This window comes from Acanthopagrus latus, chromosome 6, assembly GCF_904848185.1.
Source record: "Acanthopagrus latus isolate v.2019 chromosome 6, fAcaLat1.1, whole genome shotgun sequence".
Classification (NCBI taxonomy): Eukaryota; Metazoa; Chordata; class Actinopteri; order Spariformes; family Sparidae; genus Acanthopagrus; species Acanthopagrus latus.
Genome location: NC_051044.1, coordinates 13,440,703 through 13,457,535, shown reverse-complemented (window position 1 = coordinate 13,457,535; position 16,833 = coordinate 13,440,703). Strand labels below are relative to the sequence as shown.

The following is a 16,833-nucleotide window of genomic DNA, read 5'->3' as shown; positions in this document are numbered from 1 at the left end:
GAGGCTGTGTTGTCTTTTAAAGTCAGTTTGTTTATTCAGTTTATTCAGAAATGTAAACAAAATAAGTTTGCTTAGGCATAAAAAAAGCAGTCAATTAAGATCTTCGCTTCTGAAAAAAAAATTGCACCTTTCACTAAGCCATCTTCAAAACATATAGATTTTTTTTTTTGAAATGTTGTCTTGGATTCCATAGGAACCCTAAGTAAGCTTATAACAAGGATAATATGAGATTTGTTTGTGCACTCTTAGTAAATGCACATGTACAGTGCTTGCAAGAACAGCCACCTGGTCATAAATGTACTCAATGAGAAGATAATTTTCCTGTATGATGACAAAAGTGCTGAAACAAAAATTGGGGAGGAGTCCTAGGAAGGGAAGAAACTGAATATTTATGCAACTTTGTTTTCTTTTTAACCATTGTTCTCGATACTGCAGGTATACATTTGTCATTGACTAATAAATAAGTACATACAGCATGATGTACTTCTCAAATTTCACATCCCAGAGTGACCTCAAGAAATAAATGTATATATATTGTGATGTGAATCGACAACAATGGAGTCTGAATTGACATGTTCAGTTTTATAGAGGACTGCAGGCTATAGTTTATTACAAGTCACATAAATAAAGTCATAAATATTATAATATATGGACACATTTCTAGTAAATTATTCATCTGAAACACATAGTTATTAGCTCATACTGATCTGTAATTTTCTTTATTCATTGCATGGAAAACATTGTAATCAAAATAAAATCCTCCAGTCTGTGGCCTTCATTGAGGGTTGACATTCAAAACCTCTGGATGATTTGTTGTGACCTGGAAATACACAATAGTTATCTCATATTACTATCAATGTGTACCTATAATCTTCGATTAATCTGTTCTTGTATTTTAGAAGGCTAAAGTGCAGCAGAAGCACTGTATGTAATATAGGTTATTAAAAAAGCATACCTGCAATTGGGTGTCAATGTTTCATAGATGCCTGGAACCCTGTGATGTGTAAGAGCCTGTGACTCCCAAGTTGGGATCTCCTGGGGAAAAGCATGTTGAAATTGCAATGTTAAAGCTGTTAAATAGCCAACCTATTACAAAAATAAATAGACCAGGACAGACCTGTTTCAGAGAAATCAAAGAAATCTTCATCAAACGCAGACAGTCTTCTGTTTGACAAGTCTCTTGTTTTCCTAAAATATAGAGTTTCATTAACTTCACATGGCAATGTCTGTAACTTTATGATCACACGCAACAAGACATAAAAGTTGTCGACCATTATCTTTCTTTTAAAAAGGACTCACCAAAAACCCATGTGTCTCTTTTTGGCAATGACAGCAATGACAATCATAATCACGAGCAAGAGTACTGCCAAAGATCCAAACAGCGCTCCATAGAAACCTGGACCGTAGCGGAAGAGGTCACACTGTGGGCCATAATACTGCTTCAGACTAGTCTCGAAGCAACTGGGGAGAGAGGCCATGAGAGGTAATTATGTTAATAAATTTGTAGTATGAGCAAACATATTAGACATATTTAAGCTCCTGTGGATTAAAATAAGAATAGATGTTTAGGCTCACCTACAGACGGGCCCTTCCTTAATGTTATTTAAACATTTTCCATGTTGATGACAGTAATCAGGGTTCGTTTTGCAAGGTCCAACACACTGCCATTGACCATTAATAACCTCAGCAGTGTATTGAGCGAACTTGGTGCAGTTAACAAAGTCCTTTAGGTCTGTGATATCTGATTGATTGAAAAGATATATAAACTTGTCATTTTGCACAAGGACCAGAACAGTAGTAGTCAAATATGCATGTTTAGAGCTCATACTGTACACTTACTTTTAATCTCAGGTGGCTCAAAGCTGAGTTCTTTTAATTCGACACTGGCATTAAAGACCTGAGATATTTTGTTGAGGTTGCTTGTGTCATTCAAGATTTCAGCCAATACCCCATCAAGCTGATTGTTGACAAACTCGATTTGCGTTTCATTGTTTGGATAGAGGTACTCCACCACGCTCTCTGCAATTACACTTCCCGGTCTACAGTACAAGGAAAGGGAGAGATATTACAGCTTGTGCTTAGTGGTAAAGTCATTTGAATAATTTTATCAGTAAAGTCTATTGAAAACCTACGATAACTTGATGACTTGTACTGTTTTGAAGTTTTGTGGATCTGCTTCTTTGCATAATGCTTCAAGCTGGAACAGAGGTCATTATATGTTATTATGGCATTGTTATGGGAAAAAAATCACATCTTGTCAATGTCAAAAACAGCAGAGGGCAAAACACAAATAATAAATGGCTCTAATTGCAAAAATTGTATGTTAATTAATTATTGAGTAGAGAGTTATAAGACATGATTCTTGGGCTCTGAATTTGGATCACTTATTGAGTAATAATCACTAAGACATGCAACAGTGAAGAATGATGTACCTCCTGCATCAGCGTCTTGATGAATTTTAACGACTGAGGTGAATTTATATCTTCAAAAGCCACATCAAAATCCATCAAGATCCCCAAAGTAAAAGTTGCATTTCGGGTTGGTCTATTTTCTGAATCTGCACAACAAAACACATTTTAACAAAACACTTTTGTTAAATTTTAGTTAATATTTTGCAAAAAGCAAATAAACAATCTATACATTCAACATTTATTTTCGGTGGATAGAATATTTTGAAGAACTATGTTTTAGGATAGAAATCTCACCAATTTCAGCAGAGGTGTCACTCTCTCCAAAAACACATTCATCTCCAAATGCAAACTCCTCACAGTTGCAGAAACATTCTCCAAGTGTCATGTTGAATATACAGGTTCCAACGCAACCTGGACAGTCCTTTTCAGTACACTGATGAGGTGTACTTGGTGCTGTCATAGTGACAGTTGCATTTGAAAGGGGGGTAAACGTAGATGTTGGAGAACTGAATGTTGTAAGTCGAGTTGTGGTTACCACTGAATGTGACACTGGTGATTCACTTGTTCGTGTAGGGGCCATGGATGGTGTAAAGGAAGTCACTGGAACGTTGTGAGAGGAAGCAGTTTGTACAGATGTTGCAGAAGATTCTGAGGACTTCATTGGTGTAGATAGCTCTTGGCTGGTTGATGGAAGCTGAGTGGTTATGGGGCGCGTTGGTGTTGTTTCACTTTGGTGAGACTCTCCTGTGGTTGTCACAATTGCAGAAGATGTAAACTGCACCACGGTGGGCAAGGAGATTCTTGTTGTAAATGGTTCTTGGCTAGTTGATGGAAGCTGAGTGGTCTTGGTTATTGGTTCTGTTGTTTCAGTTGGTTGTTCAGGAGAAGTTTGAGTGACATGAGCTGTTACTGAGGGGGATGCAGAAGGAGGACTGGCTGAAAACTCTGTGAATGTGGAGGTAATTACAGTTGTCTGATCACTGCTGGAGGTTGCTGTAGGTCCACTTGTGGTGACCGTTGTGGGTGACAGTGTTGTGTCGGACTCTCCCGAAGCTGTAACCGTCGCAGAAGATGTAAACTGTGCCTCGGTGGGTGAGGAGATTCTAGTTGTAGATGGTTCTTGGCTAGTTGATGGAAGCTGAGTGGTCTTGGTTATTGGCTCTGTTGTTTCAGTCGATTGTCCAGGAGATGTTTGAGTGACATGGGGTGTTATTGACGGGGATGCAGAAGTTGGACTGGGTGATAACTCTGTGACTGTGGAAGTAATTACAATTGTCGTTTGATCATTGCTGGAGGTTGCTGTAGATGCACTTGTTTTGACTGTTGATGTTGGCAGTGTTGACTCAGACTGTCCGGTAGTTGTGCCCATTGCAGAAGATGTCAACTGCGCCTCGGTGGGTGAGGACATTCTTGTTGTAGATGGTTCTTGGCTAGTTGATTGAAGCTGAGTGGTCTTGGTTATTGGCTCTGTTGTTTCTGTTGATTGTTCAGGAGATGTTTGAGTGACATCAGCTGTTACTGAGGGGGATAAAGAAGGACTGGCTGATAACTCTGTGACTGTGGAGGTCATTACAACTGTTTGATCACTGCTGGAGGTTGCTGTAGGTCCACTTGTGGTGACTGTTGTGGGTGACAGTGTTGTGTCGGATTCTCCCGTCGATGTCACCATTGCAGAAGCTGTAAAGTGTGTCTCGGTGGGTGAGGAAATTCTTGTTGTAGATGGTTCTTGGCTAGTTGATGGAAGCTGAGTGGTCATGGTTATTGGTTCTGTTGTTTCAGTTGATTGTCCAGGAGATGTTTGAGTGACATGAGCTGTCACTGAGGGGGATGCAGAAGTAGGACTGGCTGATAACTCTGTGACTGTGGAGGTAATTACAGTTGTTGTTTGATCACTGCTCGAGGTTGCTGTAGGTTCACTTGTGGTGACCGTTGTGGGTGACAGTGTTGTGTCGGATTCTCCCGTCGATGTCACCACTGCAGAAGATATAAACTGTGTCTCGGTGGGTGAGGAGATTCTTGTTGTAGATGGCTCGTGGCTAGTTGATGGAAGCTGAGTGGTCTTGGTTATTGGTTCTGTTGTTTCAGTTGATTGTCCAGGAAATGTTTGAGTGACATGGGGTGTTGTTGATGGGGATGAAGAGGGAGGACTGGCTGATAACTCTGTGACTGTGGAGGTAATTACAGTTGTTGTTTGATCACTGCTGGAGGTTGCTGTAGGTCCACTTGTGGTGACCGTTGTGGGTGACAGTGTTGTGTCGGATTCTCCCGTCGATGTCACCATTGGAGAAGCTGTAAACTGTGTCTCGGTGGGTGAGGAGATTCTTGTTGTAGATGGTTCTTGGCTAGTTGATGGAAGCTGAGTGGTCGTGGTTATTGGTTCTTTTGTTTCAGTTGATTGTTCAGGAGATGTTTGAGTGACATGAGGTGTTATTGATGGGGATGAAGAGGGAGGACTGGCTGATAACTCTGTGAGTGTGGAGGTAATTACAGTTGTTGTTTGATCACTGCTGGAGGTTGCTGTAGGTCCACTTGTGGTGACCGTTGTGGGTGACAGTGTTGTGTTGGATTCTCCCGTAGATGTCACCACTGCAGAAGATATAAACTGTGTCTCGGTGGGTGAGGAGATTCTTGTTGTAGATGGTTCGTGACTAGTTGATGGAAGGTGAGTGGTCTTGGTTATTGGTTCTGTTGTTTCAATTGATTGTCCAGGAGATGTTTGAGTGACATGGGGTGTTGTTGATGGGGATGAAGAGGGAGGACTGGCTGATAACTCTGTGACTGTGGAGGTAATTACAGTTGTTGTTTGATCACTGCTGGAGGTTGCTGTAGGTCCACTTGTGGTGACCGTTGTGGGTGACAGTGTTGTGTCGGATTCTCCCGTCGATGTCACCACTGCAGAAGATGTAAACTGTGTCTCGGTGGGTGAGGAAATTTTTGTTGTAGATGGTTCTTGGCTAGTTGATGGAAGCTGAGTGGTTGTGGTTATTGGTTCTGTTGTTTCAGTTGATTGTCCAGGAGATGTTTGAGTGACATGGGGTGTTGTTGACGAGGATGCAGAAGTTGGACTGGCTGATAACTCCGTGACTGTGGAAGTAATTACAGTTGTCATTTGATCATTGCTGGAGGTTGCTGTAGATGCACTTGTGGTGATTGCTGACGTTAGTAGTGTTGACTCAGACTCTCCGGTAGTTGTGCCCATCGCAGAAGATGTAAACTGCGCCTCGGTGGGTGAGGACATTCTTGTTGTAGATGGTTCTTGGCTAGTTGATGGAGGGTGAGTGGTCTTGGTTATTGATTCTGTTGTTTCAATTGATTGTTCAGGAGATGTTTGAGTGACATGAGCTGTCACTGAGGGGGATGCAGAAGTAGGACTGGCTGATAACTCTGTGTCTGTGGAGGTAATTACAGTTGTTGTATGATCACTGCTCGAGGTTGCTGTAGGTTCACTTGTGGTGACCGTTGTGGGTGACAGTGTTGTGTCGGATTCTCCCGTCGATGTCACCACTGCAGAAGATGTGAACTGTGTCTCGGTGGGTGAGGAAATTTTTGTTGTAGATGGTTCTTGGCTAGTTGATGGAAGCTGAGTGGTCGTGGTTATTGGTTCTGTTGTTTCAGTTGATTGTCCGGGAGATGTTTGAGTGACATGGGCTGTTACTGACGGGGATGGAGAAGTTGGACTGGCTGTTAACTCCGTGACTGTGGAAGTAATTACAGTTGTCATTTGATCATTGCTGGAGGTTGCTGTAGATGCACTTGTGGTGATTGTTGACGTTGGCAGTGTTGACTCAGACTCTCCGGTAGTTGTGCCCATCACAGAAGAAGTAAACTGCGCCTCGGTGGGTGAGGACATTCTTGTTGTAGATGGTTCTTGGCTAGTTGATGGAGGGTGAGTGGTCTTGGTTATTGATTCTGTTGTTTCAGTTGATTGTTCAGGAGATGTTTGAGTGACATGAGCTGTCACTGAGGGGGATGCAGAAGTAGGACTGGCTGATAACTCTGTGTCTGTGGAGGTAATTACAGTTGTTGTTTGATCACTGCTCGAGGTTGCTGTAGGTTCACTTGTGGTGACCGTTGTGGGTGACAGTGTTGTGTCGGATTCTCCCGTCGATGTCACCATTGCAGAAGCTGTAAAGTGTGTCTCGGTGGGTGAGGAAATTTTTGTTGTAGATGGTTCTTGGCTAGTTGATGGAAGCTGAGTGGTCGTGGTTATTGGTTCTGTTGTTTCAGTTGATTGTCCAGGAGATGTTTGAGTGACATGGGGTGTTATTGACGGGGATGCAGAAGTTGGACTGGCTGATAACTCCGTGACTGTGGAAGTAATTACAGTTGTCATTTGATCACTGCTGGAGGTTGCTGTAAATGCACTTGTGATGATTGTTGACGTTGGCAGTGTTGACTCAGACTCTCCGGTAGTTGTGCCCATCGCAGAAGGTGTAAACTGCGCTTCGGTGGGTGAGGACATTCTTGTTGTAGATGGTTCTTGGCTAGTTGATTGAAGCTGAGTGGTCTTGGTTATTGGCTCTGTTGTTTCTGTTGATTGTTCAGGAGATGTTTGAGTGACATCAGCTGTTACTGAGGGGGATAAAGAAGGACTGGCTGATAACTCTGTGACTGTGGAGGTCATTACAACTGTTTGATCACTGCTGGAGGTTGCTGTAGGTCCTCTTGTGGTGACTGTTGTGGGTGACAGTGTTGTGTCGGATTCTCCCGTCGATGTCACCATTGCAGAAGCTGTAAAGTGTGTCTCGGTGGGTGAGGAAATTCTTGTTGTAGATGGTTCTGGGCTAGTTGATGGAAGCTGAGTGGTCATGGTTATTGGTTCTGTTGTTTCAGTTGATTGTCCAGGAGATGTTTGAGTGACATGAGCTGTCACTGAGGGGGATGCAGAAGTAGGACTGGCTGATAACTCTGTGACTGTGGAGGTAATTACAGTTGTTGTTTGATCACTGCTCGAGGTTGCTGTAGGTTCACTTGTGGTGACCGTTGTGGGTGACAGCGTTGTGTCGGATTCTCCCGTCGATGTCACCATTGCAGAAGCTGTAAAGTGTGTCTCGGTGGGTGAGGAGATTCTTGTTGTAGATGGTTCTTGGCTAGTTGATGGAAGCTGAGTGGTCGTGGTTATTGGTTCTGTTGTTTCAGTTGATTGTCCAGGAGATGTTTGAGTGACATGAGCTGTCACTGAGGGGGATGCAGAAGTAGGACTGGCTGATAACTCTGTGCCTGTGGAGGTAATTACGGTTGTTGTTTGATCACTGCTGGAGGTTGCTGTAGGTCCACTTGTGGTGACCGTTGTGGGTGACAGTGTTGTGTCGGATTCTCCCGTCGATGTCACCACTGCAGAAGATATAAACTGTGTCTCGGTGGGTGAGGAGATTCTTGTTGTAGATGGCTCGTGGCTAGTTGATGGAAGCTGAGTGGTCTTGGTTATTGGTTCTGTTGTTTCAGTTGATTGTCCAGGAAATGTTTGAGTGACATGGGGTGTTGTTGATGGGGATGAAGAGGGAGGACTGGCTGATAACTCTGTGACTGTGGAGGTAATTACAGTTGTTGTTTGATCACTGCTGGAGGTTGCTGTAGGTCCACTTGTGGTGACCGTTGTGGGTGACAGTGTTGTGTCGGATTCTCCCGTCGATGTCACCATTGGAGAAGCTGTAAACTGTGTCTCGGTGGGTGAGGAGATTCTTGTTGTAGATGGTTCTTGGCTAGTTGATGGAAGCTGAGTGGTCGTGGTTATTGGTTCTTTTGTTTCAGTTGATTGTTCAGGAGATGTTTGAGTGACATGAGGTGTTATTGATGGGGATGAAGAGGGAGGACTGGCTGATAACTCTGTGAGTGTGGAGGTAATTACAGTTGTTGTTTGATCACTGCTGGAGGTTGCTGTAGGTCCACTTGTGGTGACCGTTGTGGGTGACAGTGTTGTGTTGGATTCTCCCGTAGATGTCACCACTGCAGAAGATATAAACTGTGTCTCGGTGGGTGAGGAGATTCTTGTTGTAGATGGTTCGTGACTAGTTGATGGAAGGTGAGTGGTCTTGGTTATTGGCTCTGTTGTTTCAATTGATTGTCCAGGAGATGTTTGAGTGACATGGGGTGTTGTTGATGGGGATGAAGAGGGAGGACTGGCTGATAACTCTGTGACTGTGGAGGTAATTACAGTTGTTGTTTGATCACTGCTGGAGGTTGCTGTAGGTCCACTTGTGGTGACCGTTGTGGGTGACAGTGTTGTGTCGGATTCTCCCGTCGATGTCACCACTGCAGAAGATGTAAACTGTGTCTCGGTGGGTGAGGAAATTTTTGTTGTAGATGGTTCTTGGCTAGTTGATGGAAGCTGAGTGGTTGTGGTTATTGGTTCTGTTGTTTCAGTTGATTGTACAGGAGATGTTTGAGTGACATGGGGTGTTGTTGACGAGGATGCAGAAGTTGGACTGGCTGATAACTCCGTGACTGTGGAAGTAATTACAGTTGTCATTTGATCATTGCTGGAGGTTGCTGTAGATGCACTTGTGGTGATTGCTGACGTTAGAAGTGTTGACTCAGACTCTCCGGTAGTTGTGCCCATCGCAGAAGATGTAAACTGCGCCTCGGTGGGTGAGGACATTCTTGTTGTAGATGGTTCTTGGCTAGTTGATGGAGGGTGAGTGGTCTTGGTTATTGATTCTGTTGTTTCAATTGATTGTTCAGGAGATGTTTGAGTGACATGAGCTGTCACTGAGGGGGATGCAGAAGTAGGACTGGCTGATAACTCTGTGTCTGTGGAGGTAATTACACTTGTTGTTTGATCACTGCTCGAGGTTGCTGTAGGTTCACTTGTGGTGACCGTTGTGGGTGACAGTGTTGTGTCGGATTCTCCCGTCGATGTCACCACTGCAGAAGATGTGAACTGTGTCTCGGTGGGTGAGGAAATTTTTGTTGTAGATGGTTCTTGGCTAGTTGATGGAAGCTGAGTGGTCGTGGTTATTGGTTCTGTTGTTTCAGTTGATTGTCCGGGAGATGTTTGAGTGACATGGGCTGTTACTGACGGGGATGGAGAAGTTGGACTGGCTGTTAACTCCGTGACTGTGGAAGTAATTACAGTTGTCATTTGATCATTGCTGGAGGTTGCTGTAGATGCACTTGTGGTGATTGTTGACGTTGGCAGTGTTGACTCAGACTCTCCGGTAGTTGTGCCCATCACAGAAGATGTAAACTGCGCCTCGGTGGGTGAGGACATTCTTGTTGTAGATGGTTCTTGGCTAGTTGATGGAGGGTGAGTGGTCTTGGTTATTGATTCTGTTGTTTCAGTTGATTGTTCAGGAGATGTTTGAGTGACATGAGCTGTCACTGAGGGGGATGCAGAAGTAGGACTGGCTGATAACTCTGTGTCTGTGGAGGTAATTACAGTTGTTGTTTGATCACTGCTCGAGGTTGCTGTAGGTTCACTTGTGCTGACCGTTGTGGGTGACAGTGTTGTGTCGGATTCTCCCGTCGATGTCACCATTGCAGAAGATGTAAAGTGTGCCTCGGTGGGTAAGGAGATTCTTGTTGTAGATGGTTCTTGGCTAGCTGACTGAAGCTGAGTGGTCTTGGTTATTGGCTCTGTTGTTTCTGTTGATTGTTCAGGAGATGTTTGAGTGACATGAGCTGTTACTGAGGGGGATAAAGAAGGAGGACTGTCTGGTAACTCTGTGACTGTGGAGGTCATTACAACTGTTTGATCACTGCTGGATGTTGCTGTAGGTCCACTTGTGGTGACTGTTGTGGGTGACAGTGTTGTGTCGGATTCTCCTGTCGATGTCACCTTTGCAGAAGATGTAAACTGTGTCTCGGTGGGTGAGGAAATTCTTGTTGTAGATGGTTCTTGACTAGTTGATGGAGGGTGAGTGGTCGTGCTTATTGGTTCTGTTGTTTCAGTTGATTGTCCAGGAGATGTTTGAGTAACATGAGCTGTCACTGAGGGGGATGAAGAAGTAGGACTGGCTGACAACTCTGTGACTGTGGAGGTAATTACAGTTGTTGTTTGATCACTGCTGGAGGTTGCTGTAGGTCCACTTGTGGTGACCGTTGTGGGTGACAGTGTTGTGTAGGTTTCTCCTGTCAATGTCCCCAGCGCAGTAGTTGTAAATTGTGCCTCGGTGGGTAAAGAGATTCTTGTTGTAGATGGTTCCTGGCTAGTTGACTGAAGCTGAGTGGTCTTGGTTATTGGTTCTATTGTTTCAGTTGATTGTCCAGGAGATGTTTGAGTGACGTGAGCTGTCACTGAGGGGTATGCAGAAGTAGGACTGGCTGATAACTCTGTGACTGTGGAGGTAATTACAGTTGTTGTTTGATCACTGCTGGAGGTTGCTGTAGGTCCACTTGTGGTGACCGTTGTGGGTGACAGTGTTGTGTCGGATTCTCCCGTCGATGTCACCACTGCAGAAGATATAAACTGTGTCTCGGTGGGTGAGGAGATTCTTGTTGTAGATGGTTCGTGACTAGTTGATGGAAGGTGAGTGGTCTTGGTTATTGGTTCTGGTGTTTCAGTTGATTGTCCAGGAGATGTCTGAGTGACATCGGGTGTTGTTGATGGGGATGAAGAGGGAGGACTGGCTGATAACTCTGTGACTGTGGAGGTAATTACAGTTGTTGTTTGATCACTGCTGGAGGTTGCTGTAGGTCCACTTGTGGTGACCGTTGTGGGTGACAGTGTTGTGTCGGATTCTCCCGTCGATGTCACCACTGCAGAAGATGTGAACTGTATCTCGGTGGGTGAGGAAATTTTTGTTGTAGATGGTTCTTGGCTAGTTGATGGAAGCTGAGTGGTCTTGGTTATTGGTTCTGTTGTTTCAGTTGATTGTCCAGGAGATGTTTGAGTGACATGGGGTGTTATTGATGGGGATGCAGAAGTTGGACTGGCTGATAACTCCGTGACTGTGGAAGTAATTACAGTTGTCATTTGATCATTGCTGGAGGTTGCTGTAAATGCACTTGTGGTGATTGTTGACGTTGGCAGTGTTGACTCAGACTCTCCGGTAGTTGTGCCCATCGCAGAAGATGTAAACTGCGCCTCGGTGGGTGAGGACATTCTTGTTGTAGATGGTTCTTGGCTAGTTGATGGAGGGTGAGTGGTCTTGGTTATTGATTCTGTTGTTTCAATTGATTGTTCAGGAGATGTTTGAGTGACATGAGCTGTCACTGAGGGGGATGCAGAAGTAGGACTGGCTGATAACTCTGTGTCTGTGGAGGTAATTACACTTGTTGTTTGATCACTGCTCGAGGTTGCTGTAGGTTCACTTGTGGTGACCGTTGTGGGTGACAGTGTTGTGTCGGATTCTCCCGTCAATGTCACCACTGCAGAAGATGTGAACTGTGTCTCGGTGGGTGAGGAAATTTTTGTTGTAGATGGTTCTTGGCTAGTTGATGGAAGCTGAGTGGTCGTGGTTATTGGTTCTGTTGTTTCAGTTGATTGTTCAGGAGATGTTTGAGTGACATGAGTTGTCACTGAGGGGGATGCAGAAGTAGGACTGGCTGATAACTCTGTGTCTGTGGAGGTAATTACAGTTGTTGTTTGATCACTGCTCGAGGTTGCTGTAGGTTCACTTGTGCTGACTGTTGTGGGTGACAGTGTTGTGTCGGATTCTCCCGTCGATGTCACCATTGCAGAAGATGTAAATTGTGCCTCGGTGGGTAAGGAGATTCTTGTTGTAGATGGTTCTTGGCTAGCTGACTGAAGCTGAGTGGTCTTGGTTATTGGCTCTGTTGTTTCTGTTGATTGTTCAGGAGATGTTTGAGTGACATGAGCTGTTACTGAGGGGGATAAAGAAGGATGACTGTCTGGTAACTCTGTGACTGTGGAGGTCATTGCAACTGTTTGATCACTGCTGGATGTTGCTGTAGGTCCACTTGTGGTGACTGTTGTGGGTGACAGTGTTGTGTCGGATTCTCCTGTCGATGTCACCTTTGCAGAAGATGTAAACTGTGTCTCGGTGGGTGAGGAAATTCTTGTTGTAGATGGTTCTTGACTAGTTGATGGAATCTGAGTGGTCGTGCTTATTGGTTCTGTTGTTTCAGTTGATTGTCCAGGAGATGTTTGAGTAACATGAGATGTCACTGAGGGGGATGCAGAAGTAGGACTGGCTGACAACTCTGTGACTGTGGAGGTAATTACAGTTGTTGTTTGATCACTGCTGGAGGTTGCTGTAGGTCCACTTGTGGTGACCGTTGTGGGTGACAGTGTTGTGTAGGTTTCTCCTGTCAATATCCCCAGCGCAGTAGTTGTAAATTGTGCCTCGGTGGGTAAAGAGATTCTTGTTGTAGATGGTTCTTGGTTAGTTGACTGAATCTGAGTGGTCTTGGTTATTGGTTCTATTGTTTCAGTTGATTGTCCAGGAGATGTTTGAGTGACATGAGCTGTCACTGATGGGGATGCAGAAGTAGGACTGGCTGATAACTCTGTGTCTGTGGAGGTAATTACAGTTGTTGTTTGATCACTGCTGGAGGTTGCTGTAGGTTCACTTGTGGTGACCGTTGTGGGTGACAGTGTTGTGTCGGATTCTCCCGTCGATGTCACCATTGGAGAAGCTGTAAACTGTGTCTCGGTGGGTGAGGAGATTCTTGTTGTAGATGGTTCTTGGCTAGTTGATGGAAGCTGAGTGGTCGTGGTTATTGGTTCTTTTGTTTCAGTTGATTGTTCAGGAGATGTTTGAGTGACATGAGGTGTTATTGATGGGGATGAAGAGGGAGGACTGGCTGATAACTCTGTGAGTGTGGAGGTAATTACAGTTGTTGTTTGATCATTGCTGGAGGTTGCTGTAGATGCACTTGTGGTGATTGTTGACGTTGGCAGTGTTGACTCAGACTCTCCGGTAGTTGTGCCCATCGCAGAAGAAGTAAACTGCGCCTCGGTGGGTGAGGAGATTCTTGTTGTAGATGGTTCTTGGCTAGTTGATGGAGGGTGAGTGGTCTTGGTTATTGATTCTGTTGTTTCAGTTGATTGTTCAGGAGATGTTTGAGTGACATGAGCTGTCACTGAGGGGGATGCAGAAGTAGGACTGGCTGATAACTCTGTGTCTGTGGAGGTAATTACAGTTGTTGTTTGATCACTGCTCGAGGTTGCTGTAGGTTCACTTGTGGTGACCGTTGTGGGTGACAGTGTTGTGTCGGATTCTCCCGTCGATGTCACCATTGCAGAAGCTGTAAAGTGTGTCTCGGTGGGTGAGGAAATTTTTGTTGTAGATGGTTCTTGGCTAGTTGATGGAAGCTGAGTGGTCGTGGTTATTGGTTCTGTTGTTTCAGTTGATTGTCCAGGAGATGTTTGAGTGACATGGGGTGTTGTTGATGGGGATGAAGAGGGAGGACTGGCTGATAACTCTGTGACTGTGGAGGTAATTACAGTTGTTGTTTGATCACTGCTGGAGGTTGCTGTAGGTCCACTTGTGGTGACCGTTGTGGGTGACAGTGTTGTGTTGGATTCTCCCGTCGATGTCACCACTGCAGAAGATATAAACTGTGTCTCGGTGGGTGAGGAGATTCTTGTTGTGGATGGTTCGTGACTAGTTGATGGAAGGTGAGTGGTCTTGGTTATTGGTTCTGTTGTTTCAGTTGATTGTCCAGGAGATGTTTGAGTGACATGGGGTGTTGTTGATGGGGATGAAGAGGGAGGACTGGCTGATAACTCTGTGAGTGTGGAGGTAATTACAGTTGTTGTTTGATCACTGCTCGAGGTTGCTGTAGGTTCACTTGTGGTGACCGTTGTGGGTGACAGTGTTGTGTCGGATTCTCCCGTCGATGTCACCACTGCAGAAGATGTGAACTGTGTCTCGGTGGGTGAGGAAATTTTTGTTGTAGATGGTTCTTGGCTAGTTGATGGAAGCTGAGTGGTCGTGGTTATTGGTTCTGTTGTTTCAGTTGATTGTCCGGGAGATGTTTGAGTGACATGGGCTGTTACTGACGGGGATGGAGAAGTTGGACTGGCTGATAACTCCGTGACTGTGGAAGTAATTACAGTTGTCATTTGATCATTGCTGGAGATTGCTGTAGATGCACTTGTGGTGATTGTTGACGTTGGCAGTGTTGACTCAGACTCTCCGGTAGTTGTGCCCATCGCAGAAGATGTAAACTGCGCCTCGGTGGGTGAGGACATTCTTGTTGTAGATGGTTCTTGGCTAGTTGATGGAGGGTGAGTGGTCTTGGTAATTGATTCTGTTGTTTCAGTTGATTGTTCAGGAGATGTTTGAGTGACATGAGCTGTCACTGAGGGGGATGCAGAAGTAGGACTGGCTGATAACTCTGTGTCTGTGGAGGTAATTACAGTTGTTGTTTGATCACTGCTCGAGGTTGCTGTAGGTTCACTTGTGGTGACCGTTGTGGGTGACAGTGTTGTGTCGGATTCTCCCGTTGATGTCACCATTGCAGAAGCTGTAAAGTGTGTCTCGGTCGGTGAGGAAATTTTTGTTGTAGATGGTTCTTGGCTAGTTGATGGAAGCTGAGTGGTCGTGGTTATTGGTTCTGTTGTTTCAGTTGATTGTCCAGGAGATGTTTGAGTGACATGGGGTGTTGTTGATGGGGATGAAGAGGGAGGACTGGCTGATAACTCTGTGACTGTGGAGGTAATTACAGTTGTTGTTTGATCACTGCTGGAGGTTGCTGTAGGTCCACTTGTGGTGACCATTGTGGGTGACAGTGTTGTGTCGGATTCTCCCGTCGATGTCACCACTGCAGAAGATGTGAACTGTGTCTCGGTGGGTGAGGAAATTTTTGTTGTAGATGGTTCTTGGCTAGTTGATGGAAGCTGAGTGGTCGTGGTTATTGGTTCTGTTGTTTCAGTTGATTGTCCGGGAGATGTTTGAGTGACATGGGCTGTTACTGACGGGGATGGAGAAGTTGGACTGGCTGATAACTCCGTGACTGTGGAAGTAATTACAGTTGTCATTTGATCATTGCTGGAGATTGCTGTAGATGCACTTGTGGTGATTGTTGACGTTGGCAGTGTTGACTCAGACTCTCCGGTAGTTGTGCCCATCGCAGAAGATGTAAACTGCGCCTCGGTGGGTGAGGACATTCTTGTTGTAGATGGTTCTTGGCTAGTTGATGGAGGGTGAGTGGTCTTGGTAATTGATTCTGTTGTTTCAGTTGATTGTTCAGGAGATGTTTGAGTGACATGAGCTGTCACTGAGGGGGATGCAGAAGTAGGACTGGCTGATAACTCTGTGTCTGTGGAGGTAATTACAGTTGTTGTTTGATCACTGCTCGAGGTTGCTGTAGGTTCACTTGTGGTGACCGTTGTGGGTGACAGTGTTGTGTCGGATTCTCCCGTTGATGTCACCATTGCAGAAGCTGTAAAGTGTGTCTCGGTCGGTGAGGAAATTTTTGTTGTAGATGGTTCTTGGCTAGTTGATGGAAGCTGAGTGGTCGTGGTTATTGGTTCTGTTGTTTCAGTTGATTGTCCAGGAGATGTTTGAGTGACATGGGGTGTTGTTGATGGGGATGAAGAGGGAGGACTGGCTGATAACTCTGTGACTGTGGAGGTAATTACAGTTGTTGTTTGATCACTGCTGGAGGTTGCTGTAGGTCCACTTGTGGTGACTGTTGTGGGTGACAGTGTTGTGTCGGATTCTCCCGTCGATGTCACCACTGCAGAAGCTGTAAAGTGTGTCTCGGTGGGTGAGGAAATTTTTGTTGTAGATGGTTCTTGGCTAGTTGATGGAAGTTGAGTGGTCGTGGTTATTGGTTCTGTTGTTTCAGTTGATTGTCCAGGAGATGTTTGAGTGACATGGGGTGTTGTTGATGGGGATGAAGAGGGAGGACTGGCTGATAACTCTGTGACTGTGGAGGTAATTACAGTTGTTGTTTGATCACTGCTGGAGGTTGCTGTAGGTCCACTTGTGGTGACCGTTGTGGGTGACAGTGTTGTGTCGGATTCTCCCGTCGATGTCACCACTGCAGAAGATGTAAACTGTGTCTCGGTGGGTGAGGAAATTTTTGTTGTAGATGGTTCTTGGCTAGTTGATGGAAGCTGACTGGTTGTGGTTATTGGTTCTGTTGTTTCAGTTGATTGTCCAGGAGATGTTTGAGTGACATGGGGTGTTGTTGACGAGGATGCAGAAGTTGGACTGGCTGATAACTCCGTGACTGTGGAAGTAATTACAGTTGTCATTTGATCATTGCTGGAGGTTGCTGTAGATGCACTTGTGGTGATTGATGACGTTAGTAGTGTTGACTCAGACTCTCCGGTAGTTGTCCCCATCGCAGAAGATGTAAACTGCGCCTCGGTGGGTGAGGACATTCTTGTTGTAGATGGTTCTTGGCTAGTTGATGGAGGGTGAGTGGTCTTGGTTATTGATTCTGTTGTTTCAATTGATTGTTCAGGAGATGTTTGAGTGACATGAGCTGTCACTGAGGGGGATTCAGAAGTAGGACTGGCTGATAACTCTGTGTCTGTGGAGGTAATTACAGTTGTTGTTTG

The 16,833-nt window shown here is 45.1% G+C and overlaps 1 protein-coding gene across 1 annotated transcript; it reads right to left on the bottom strand.

The window, feature by feature from the left end:
• Nucleotides 1-16: 16 nt before the first annotated feature.
• LOC119021119 (mucin-2-like) lies at nucleotides 17-9,899 on the bottom strand. The gene is made up of 9 exons (XM_037101140.1): nucleotides 2,706-9,899; nucleotides 2,433-2,557; nucleotides 2,133-2,197; nucleotides 1,840-2,039; nucleotides 1,576-1,741; nucleotides 1,300-1,461; nucleotides 1,118-1,188; nucleotides 956-1,035; nucleotides 17-820 (listed from the first exon to the last, which is right to left on the bottom strand). The coding sequence occupies exons 1-8, from the start codon at nucleotides 9,886-9,888 to the stop codon at nucleotides 977-979; spliced, it is 8,031 nt and encodes a 2,676-aa protein (XP_036957035.1). The 5' UTR covers nucleotides 9,889-9,899; the 3' UTR covers nucleotides 17-820; nucleotides 956-976.
• Nucleotides 9,900-16,833: the final 6,934 nt, after the last annotated feature.